Source organism: Neomonachus schauinslandi, chromosome 6 (assembly GCF_002201575.2).
Source record: "Neomonachus schauinslandi chromosome 6, ASM220157v2, whole genome shotgun sequence".
In the NCBI taxonomy this organism is placed as follows: domain Eukaryota; kingdom Metazoa; phylum Chordata; class Mammalia; order Carnivora; family Phocidae; genus Neomonachus; species Neomonachus schauinslandi.
In genome coordinates, this window is record NC_058408.1 from 75025301 (window position 1) to 75035784 (window position 10484).

The following is a 10484-nucleotide window of genomic DNA, read 5'->3' on the forward strand; positions in this document are numbered from 1 at the left end:
GAAAGAAAGAAAGAAAGAAAGAAAGAAAGAAAGAAAGAAAGAAAGAATCAGGTCTTTCCGGCTACAAAATGCCTGTCCTGGTCACCTGTGGGCCCAGTGTGATATGGCAAAGAAATTCATAAATCTAGGGGGAAATCCGATGTTTTTCTGATGATATATCCGAGTGAGTAATTCTTAGCCAGACTGCTCTATCATCAGAGCAAAAGTTTATTTTATAAAAGCCACCATTCCTGCCTAGCTCTATGTCCCCCCTCTAACCCTTGTGGAGAAACTGAGTCACCAAAGACGAGCACACAGTTAACTCAGGTAGGTAGAATCTTCCAAAACAGTGTCAGGGTGAATAAGGGAACAAGCACGAAAACAATCTGCTTCATTCCTGTTGAAAATGACTTTAAGGGGCACCTGGGTGGCTCAGTTGTTCGGCGTCTGCCTTCGGCTCAGGTCATGATCTCAGGGTCCTGGGACCAAGCCCCACATCGGGCTCCCTGCTCGGCGGGGAGTCTGCTTCTCCCTCTGACCCTCACCCCTGCTCGTGCTCCCTCTCTCACTCTGTCTCTCTCTCTCAAATAAATGAATAAAATCTTAAAAAAAAAAGTGACTTTAAAACAATCCTCCTCCATGCTCTTCTGTATACCCATCTATACACCATCAATATGTTTTGACTTTTTTCTTAAAACTTAGCCTTATCATGAGCAATAATAGCCACACAGCATGGCTTTGATGGGCTGTTACATGTTTTCCTCAAACACTTAGTGAAATTCCTGACTGTTCATATACAATAAACTCCCTTGTGCACCACCCAGAAACATCCCTGGTGCCGCCAAGAACAGGAACAGCACACTTGGGGACTTGGTGCTCTGCAGTAGATGTGCTAAGTAGAGCAGAGTAAATCTAACAACAGTTGTTTATAAGTAAGTAGCTTTGAAGGTCACGGGGGTCAAGATTTTGATTTTTTAGAGGCATGGTTCAGATCAGAAGTTCTCAGACATTTTTTCTGCAGTGACTCACGAGATGGGTGACATTCCCATGTGCAACACTCTCTTGTGACATGACCGCCCGTGGATTATGTGCAACTTCCTGCCATATATTTGTAATCCCTCCAGTCCAGAAAGCCCAGCAGAATGCAAGGAAAAGGCTTTCCCGAGAAATGTCTGTGAACGCTCTTATTTCCTAAGACACAAGTAATTCACGAATTTTGACTTTCAAGCCATCACTGACTCATTTTAACCTTCAACTAATCAAATACACAGCCCTGGGTGTCAGGACCCCACAGCTGGAGCCTGCCTGAGGAAGACATAGGATGCCGTATTGACTATTTCAGAGTGGTCTTATTCTCCGCGAGGAGACTGAACTGAATAGGAACTGGCTTTATTCTCTAGAAGGTTCAGTTTTTGTTTTGTTTTGCTTTGCTTTGCTTGCTTGTTTTTGATACATTCTAGATACGTGCTGTTTTTACCCTTTCTCCAAAAATCAGCAGGGGGTGGGGGAAAGGTACGGGAAGCTGAGGGTTTTATTTGGTTGAAATTTTTACTGTAGACAGACCTGGTTTATACCCAGGGGTTTACAACTTAAGATATAAAAGAATGTTCTATTTTGAGAATTTTGGGCATCAGTAGCCAAGTTCCTCGTGGCCATGTGATGCACGAAATTAGCATTATCTATACCACAGGGGCAATGAGAGGCATCGAGAAAAATATTAACATGTACCCAAAGGCTTTAGATTTGCTCCTCAGACAATAATAGTAGCATATAGTTGAATAAACAGACCTACAAATACTTGTAAGCGGCAAATAGAAGTATTTTCAGGATCCCTGTAAGGTTTATGAGCAGTATTATTATTGCAGCGTTTGAGATCAGAGTGCTCGAATAAAGACACATTAAAGGATTAAAACACATTTCGAAACCCTCTCTAATTTGGACCAGAAAGGAAGAACAGTTTGAATTAGCAGCAAATCTGAAGAGTAAGTTAAGAACTATAGTTGGATACTCTTTATCACAACCAACAAGGTAATTCCTGCAGGCGTCTTATCGTATTAACTTAATGGATAAACACTCAGAAGAAACCAGTACATCCAGGTTATCACCTTGCAGCCAAAGTCCTACTGATGTGCTCCTACGCATAACAGAATCAACTCAAATCAACTCCACGTATCAACAGATTAACCTTTGGGGATTAAACTAAAAACAGATAAACATATAGCTAACACAGCTAGTTCACTGGACAGGACAAATTACAGATAGTATTTTAAAACTTCCTAGTCCACATAAACTTTATATTGATCGAATTTAAAACTACACTATTTCCCCAGGTAGCATGGGTTTCTATTATATTCATATATAGGAAACAATATGGAAGTGTTTAGAATAAAAAGCAACATGATGCACAATGAAGTCTGCGATCCCCCAATAATGTTTAGTGAGCAGTGAGGAGTAAGGTTAAGAGTTTTTAAAAAGGCATTTGTTGTTTAAGAACACTAAGTAAAATAAGGAGACTACATCCACCATCCGTCTTCATATAATAAAACAAGTTTATTTCAAAGATACATTTTCTGGAAATACCCATTTTTTATAGAGCCAATATTTTAAAGTGTTTTATATTTCAATATGAACAATAGATTTTTTTTAAACTTCAGGAAATTCAAATTGTATAATACCTGAACCGTTTGAAGTTATGATAGTTTTTAAAAGGCTAGAGTAGCATTTTGAGCAAGAACTCTGTTCTATGTTTGCTGTTTTATGATTTTTGCACATGAAACTGATCTGGCAGGAGTTACAGATGTTAAGCTGGAACAGAGAAACAAGGGGACCCAAAAGACAGAGAGATAACACAGGCAGACCCAAGAACAAAGGAAAGGAAGTGAAAAATCGTCAGTGGGTGAAAGGAGAAGGTGTACTTCCGCAAGGAGCAACAAAACTTGGTTCTCTGAACTGGTTCTGGGAAGCAGTCTTGGACTGTGTGCCCAGTACCAAGCACAAGAATTTGACAAACTGCAAGGTGCTACAATCTATTTTATCATAACAGCCCAAGAAGTAAATGTTCCATTCTACAAAAAACTGATTTGGACCAACTAAGAGGAATTTCAAAATAAGAACTACCATAAGTGTAAAAGTAAACACACACACACACATAACCATATACATATAGCCTTTTCTCTTCAGGGACCCAACAGTGTGGCACCAACAAAGGTAGACTCAAGGTCAGGACTCCTTTTTGACAATTCCCAAACTTCTGAGCTTTCACTTTTGTGAAACAGGATATGCTATCCCTGGTTTATCTCCAAACTCACAGTAACGTCCAAGAGCTACAAGAATCCTAGATAAGACAGGGTCCTGAACTCTGATAAGCCCATTCTCAATGGCAAATGAAAATAAGTATTCATGCTCTGAGAAACTACAAAATCACCTGAAAATCTGATCAAGAGAAAGGGTTTCAGTGCACACTCAGCCTGTCCTACACTGTAGGGAGAGAGGGCACTTAGAAAACGAGGAAGAAGATAGGACATCGTTTGTTTTTTCAGGTCTGCTGGAAATAGTCTCATGAGGGTCAGTCCAATTTCTAATGAATATGTGATTAGGTGTGAACTTTCAACCTATACATAGATCAATGATTCAAATGGAGCGAGAATTCCTGGTATATTACAAATACATCTGGAAAATGTACATGATTCCAGACCCTGAGCCGATCTCGAAGCAAAGTGAATCAGTCTTAAATAAGAAGTGCAGACAGATAAGTTGAAGACATCAATTCACCAAGTCTAGTCTTGATGCAAAATTAAGAAACCTGAACTATCTTCCAGGTTCCCATTTCTGCTATCCTTTAAAAGGCACTTCAGGGATAGTTTGCTCCATTTTCTCGTCAGTAAAGGCAGTGTACAGCTTTGACCAACAGGAGGTGTGAAGTGCTTACGTTCAGAATCTGTCCTCTCCCAATGACATGTGGTGAGTCCCCAGGATGCTGACAAGCCATCTTGCATAAAAACCCTCCCCTGTCCTCCTCAGCCTGACTCCCCTTAAACTCTTGTCATAAATATTACTCATCTGAGCAAACTAAATGAATGGCTTCTCCCAGAAGCTCTTAAACGATTACTGTGTTAATCTGGAAAGGATAGCCAGTTAACATATTGATATATTGTCACTTAGTAATGGATTCCTTTCAATGGGAGGGTTGGTAGGGACAAAGGGATTAGCATGAGTGGTCTGCAAGGCAAAAGGCAAAGGATATATAATGAATGGTGTCCAAAGGAGGCAACCAAGATCATGGTCACAACCACCCTATTCATCAGCCCCGCCTAGGACATAAGAAGGGTGGGAAGGAAGCAAAGGGAAAGACTGGTATATGACAATCTCAAGAGCAGGACCACCAGAGAAAATCCCAGCACCATGAGCACACCCAAGTGTGTGTGCTGGATACAAGAGCTTGTTGGCCACTTCTCAGGAGGTCAGTTGAGTGCTGGCTCTAAGACTCTTTTAACAAAGATCCTATTCTAATTTAGGACAGGTTCACTGATTTCTATTTGAAAGGACTCACCTGTAACTAAGATGGAACTTGCCCAATTCCAAGGTGATAGAGTGTTGCAGCTTAGAACTTGGGCTCTATGGATAAAGAAGACGTGGTGTGTGTGTGTGTGTGTGTGTGTGTGTGTGTGTGTGTGTATAATGGAATATTATGCAGCCATCAAAAAGAATGAAATCTTGCCATTTGCAATGGCGTGGATGGAACTGGAGGGTGTTATACTGAGCGAAATAAGTCAATCAGAGAAAGACATGTATCATATGACCTCACTGATATGAGGAATTCTTAATCTCAGGAAACAAACTGAGGGTTGCTGGTGGGGGGTGGGAGGTATGGGGTGACTGGGTGATAGACACTGGGGAGGGTATGTGCTATGGTGAGCGCTGTGAAGTGTGCAAGACTGTTGAATCACAGATCTGTACCTCTGAAACAAGTAATACATTATATGTTAAGAAGAAGAAGAAGAAGGAGGAGGAGGAGGAGAAGGAGAAGAAAAAGAAGAAGAAGATAGCAGGAAGGGAAGAATGAAGGAGGGGAAATCGGAAGGGGAGACGAACCATGAGAGATTATGGACTCTGAAAAACAAACTGAGGGTTCTAGAGGGGAGGGGGGTGGGAGGATGGGTCAGCCTGGTGATGGGTATTAAAGAGGGCACGTTCTGCATGGAGCACTGGGTGTTATGCACAAACAATGAATCATGGAACACTACATCAAAAACTAATGATGTAATGTATAACATAACATTAACATAACATAATAAAAAAAAAAGAACTTGGGCTCTAGAAACTTCAAGATTTGGGTCTGAAACTTGTCTCTCACATTTCCTGGCTGTGAGATCTCAGGCAAGTGACTTCGTCAGGACTCAGCTCTATTACCCTTGCTATTTCAAAGCACTGTGGATTTTCTCTATGAACAGTTAATAAGGTGGGCCCAGAATTCAGCTGGTACTCACTCATTTCATTGAAGTTGCTTATGTCAAAATTAGGCCAAATCCCTTGATTTAGTCTGAAGGTTAAACCAGACCTGAATTGAATGAGAGATGCAAAAAGCAATGAGCTTTCTGGGACATCCATCCCAAAGCATCCATGTCCCAGTGGAGGGAAGTTCCAGTTCCAAATGATGAATTTACATCATCAAGAATCAAGGGATTTGTGACAAGAATAGCTCAAACGTCTTTGGAATACAATTTATTGTCCCTGTTACAGATTAATATTGATTCCACCCTGCGCTTAAGCTACTTTAAAAACAACAACAACTGTTTGCAGTCCTCTGAGCCAAATGGGCAGCCAAAATAAGGAATTGAGGGGTGTGTGTAAAAAATCCAGAGAAAGAATTCAGGATATTAGGTAATTCTTGATGTGGGGTTTATACATGCAGGGAATTGAGAGTTCACAGAAAACTATGTGAAACACTTGGACTTAACTGGCAGAAAGTGGTTTATAAATTCAAAATATCATCATTGTCATCTAAAATACCCTACAGTTTTCCAAGATAATCACTTGATCCCTCCTGGGCATTTCTATGGGGTCTGAAAATGAGGACTGCAGTAAGTCGGACGTTTTCTTTTTGAACATGATCATCATATTGTACACTTGATACTTATGCTGAGCACTCAGATCTTCCCTTTCCCTAGTATAATTTTCATCTAAGCATTCCTTGGATACTTAGATCATTCCTAATGGAGATTGTGCCGTATACCCTCTGTGGACGCGTGGAAGTCTGGCTAATTGGACTGACTTGATTACAACAGTGAATTCTCCCATTTCCTTTCACTGCAATAAATGCTTAAGATATTTTTGTCACCTATTATGTAAATATTTTAGATTGCCATCATTTTCTAAAACAGTGCTTGGAGGCAAAAGCTCTTTCATCATTCTGCTCACCAGACAGACTCCTGTACTTTCAATGCACGTGCCTTGTTCGTATAAAAACCGCATGTCCTAGGAAAGTTTGAAATGAACTCATGAATGCTATCACTCAAATTCTATAGCAACTGCAAATGAGCATTAGCTTCACAGTAAAGCAGTCTCTTCAGCCCCAGCAAGCCCATCAGGATGGCATGAGGGTGCCTGAGGTGATGAAATACCTCACCCGCAAATCGAAGTATCTGAAGAGTAGAAAATACTTTATTTTGAGAGCCTCTTGTTTGCTGTTAAAGGTTGGCTCTCAGAAATACTTTTTAAATGATCTCCTTCCTTGACCAGACTGAAGTGTCTGACCAATAATTAAATTGCTATTGTCTCTTTAAGGACTAGGATGAGTACCTGATTCCAATGGTTACTCTCCCCATATATTATACCTCAAAATTCTTTAAACTCTAATGAGTCAGCTTGCCGAAAATACACCCCAGGCTCCCATTTGAAAGTATAAAAAAACTAAGTGCTGAGTGGGGAAAAGTTTACCCTCAATCCCAGCGTAAATCAGAGCAGAGAGGAAGCAGGAAAAGGGCTCCACTCTCTTTAGACACAAAAGTGCGCTGACCTCTACTTCGCCTGCCCACGCAGAGGCTGAAGGCTCCTACCCCTAACACCAAAGTGCTGGGGCCCAGGGGGTGGTAGGAAAGGGAGCACGACGTGTGCAAAGGACAGACCAGCCATTTCCTCCCAGTGCCTACAAACCGTCCTCTCATTCCTAGAGAGATTTGCTCGCCCAGGAGAATAAAAGCGCCTCTGAGAGCCAGCTCCCCAGTGAGAGTGGACGCAGGGTGGGGAGAGTTTCCTCCCGGGCCCTTGCAGAGCCTGGTGAAACCGCCCCCGTGCCGCGGAGGACGGCTGGCTCCTCGGTAGGGGCACAGCCCAGACCCAGGGATCTGAAATTCCAAAAATGCGATAAAGCCCCGGCCGGCCCGTCGGCCCCGGAGGCGAGCAGCTGCCGGGTGACCGCTGATGAAGGGGCTCCTTAAGGAGGTGGGCAGATTGATTCCAGCTGCCGAGCGAGGGGCAGGGCAGCGGCCGCGGAATGCGCAGCCCCGCGCCGCCGGAGCCTCAGCCCAGCCCCGGGGCCTCAGGCCAGCCCCAGGGGCAGCCGCTTCCCCACCGAGGGCAAGGCCAGAGAGGGGCGGCGGCTGCAGTCTGGGCCTGGCAGCAGGAAGGATGCCATCGTTCCGCCGGGTAGGGGCTTTCGAGGCGGGCTGGGCCAAAAGGTGCCAGTGCAGTGTCCCTGTGCAAGTGGAGTGTCCCTCAGGGATCTGAAAACTGTCTCCCTAGACGTCGGTTCAGAACGGGCCCAACGGTCCAGAAGCGAATCCTGTCTGGCTGGTTCCTGTTTTTCTCCCCAGCCCACTCCCAGCTCCCGGCGCTCTTCTAACAGCTCCTCACCCCTCCCTGCCCAGCCTCCGGCGCTCCCCTCCCCCACCACACAGGAACACTAATCAATGCACCGGGGAGACAGACAAGGAAGGGGTGCAGAGGCAGAGTGGGGGACCGTGGAGGCGGCCTGGATGGACGCTGGACAAGAACACATGCCCTTTAGAAGTGCTGGCCTCCAAGTCAGAGAGCTAAGGGGGAGGGACTCAAGTGAGGGGTCCCCTGAGAGCCCCAAACTCAGACACCAAGTGATCTAAGAAGAGGGAAGGGGGTAAGAGGTAGGCGGGCATGAAGGCACGCCTAATGGAATATTCAATATCCTGCGAAATGCACTTTCGGCGGTGCGCTTCCAGAGACTAAAAGCCAGTAATGGGCTCTGGAGTCTGCACTTCCTCTCTCGCTAATGTCCAGAGGCGCGTTAATGCGGCAGCCAATCGATCAGCCTTCTCCGGTGAAGGCGGCGAGGGGGGTGCAAGAGCTTCCCACTTGTGGCCAAAGTCGCCCGGCCTCCTCCGCACGCCGCCACCTGGCGACACCCAAATTTGAACGGGCAGGACTGGATTCTCCAAGTGTCCGGGAGAGGAAAAGAAGGAGCCTGGAGGCGCCCAGAGAAGCAGCCCCCCTCCCCCTTCACCCCAACTTTTCCACGGAAAAGCTTTCGCGGGGGGCAGCCTTGTCCACCCTGGGACACGGCTGGCCGGTGGCCCCCAAACCTGCTCCAGGCACAAGGTCACCGAGCCGCCTCCAAGCCCAGGGCAGCCCCAGGTGTGGCCCTTCTGGGAAGGTCCAGAAAGTGGGGTTTCTTTGCAATTTCTTGCTGACATCCCAGCTGCCTGGAAAGTGACCCTGTGAATAAACCTCTCCCGGTCTCCCCACCCCGGAGGCCGGATCCCGGCAGCGGAGACGCGCCCCCCGTCCCGCCTCCCCACGCCCCTGCACCGTCGCCGCAGGGCTGCGGCGCTGGGCGAGTCCAGTCCCTCCGCCGAACCCGACCCCGTCCGGCCTCTGCCGCCCCTCCCCCCGGACGCCGGCGCGGCCCCACGGCGCACGCCCCGCGGCCTGGGTCTGGGGTCGCCTCGGGGAGCTCTGCGGCCCCGGGACGCGCGCGCGGCTCGGTCCGGGTGAGGCCGATCCCGCCGCGCTGCGCGGAGGGAGAGCGGCGCGACCGCAGCCGGGTGCGGGGCGGCCGAGTTAGCGGCGCGAGCAAACTTTCCGTCTCCTCCCCACCCCCACGCCACCGGGGCGCGTCTCCCCGAGGAGCTCGCCTTTCCCAGCCCGGCAGAGCCCGGCGCGGCACGTGACGGGCGGCAACAAAACTAAACCCTTCCCAGGCCCCGGGCCGCTGGGGCACCCCACTCCGCGCGGCGGCTAGCAGGGGGCGCCCCGCGCCGCCCGCACCCCCGCCGCCCCCCCCCTCCGCGCGCACCCCCCTCCCGAGCGGGGCCTGGGCTCCGGGCCGCCTCGCCCGGCCCGCGCCTACCTCTCGGACTTGGTGAACTTCCGGAACGCCTGTCGGAGGTCGTGGAAGGAGCGGTAGGTCTGCGGCTCGGCCGAGATGCCCTGCGCCCGGGTGGTGCGCGGCCCGATGTGCGGCGAGGGTGCGGGCAGCACCGACTGGCATTTGTGCAGCTTCCTCTTCAGCTCCTGGATCTCCTCCTCCTTCTCCGACAGCCGCTTCTCCAGCTCCTTGATCCTCTCCTCCTTGAGCATGAGAATCTTGGCAAAGTCTTCCTCCAGCTCGCTCATTTTCGCCCGGAGCCCCTCCGCGAAACTTTCCTCGGGCGCGGCCGGACGCCGGCCGGGGGAGACGAGCGCGGCGAGGGAGCCGAGGGGGCGCCGAGTGCGAGCGCGCGCGGCAGCGCTGCCCCCGGAGCGGCCGGCGGGCGCGGGGAGCCGCTGTCTGCGAGCCCCTTCTGCGGAGTGGACTTAAAAGCTCCGAGGGGACGATGAGACGTCTAAAAGCGGTGGAGAGGAGAGGCAGAGTGCTAATCCCCAGCCTCTCGGGGGACTAGGTGATTATCTTTCATTGAGAAACCAATTAGAGCTGCCCGGCCTCCCCTGAGACCCCCCTCCCCCGTCCCCTTTCCCAGTCGCTCCGTGAGAGCCCCTCGCGCGCCACCCCACCGACAGCCTGGCTTCCAGCTGGAGGGTTGGACCAGAGAGCTGGGTCTCACCCCATCACACAGTAATCACTCTTCCACGCTATACGGTACCAAAGGGAAGGGGTGGGGTGGGGGGAGCTTTATGCCACTTGATCCTTGAAATAGCAACAATTACCATGTGATCTGGCAGATGACGCAGCGCTTGTAACTGGAGCCTAAAGACTTGGTGGGGTGTGTGTGAGAGACAGTGTGAGATATTTCATAAATATTAGACTGCCTTTGAGTCAGTAACCTGCATAAACTCATCTTCGTTTTCACTTTTTACTTCTCTTCTGCTCTGGATAAGGTAGGGTGTGTGTTTGTGTGTGTGTTTGTGTGTGTGTGTATTTCTCTTATTGTGCAGCCCTGTGCTTGTGATCCCAGGGAATAAGAATGACAGGGCAATAGCAATTCCAACTTTTTTCAGCATAAAATTTTACTGGAAATAGTGAACCTTTGGTAGGAAAGTGGAATGAGTATGCATATGGTAATGAGCCAAAGGTTTGGCGGGGTGGAGGGAAGGCC

At 48.5% G+C, this 10484-nt stretch overlaps 1 protein-coding gene across 1 annotated transcript in view; it reads right to left on the bottom strand.

Annotated features, from left to right (window-relative positions):
• Positions 1 to 9564, bottom strand: part of PRKG1 (protein kinase cGMP-dependent 1) — a 1258435-nt gene extending 1248871 nt beyond the window's left edge. Inside the window, exon 1 of the mRNA XM_044915991.1 lies at positions 9299 to 9564. Coding sequence (XP_044771926.1) covers positions 9299 to 9564 — 266 coding nt within the window. The remainder of the gene's footprint in view (positions 1 to 9298) is intronic.
• Between the last annotated feature and the right edge of the window lie 920 nt (positions 9565 to 10484).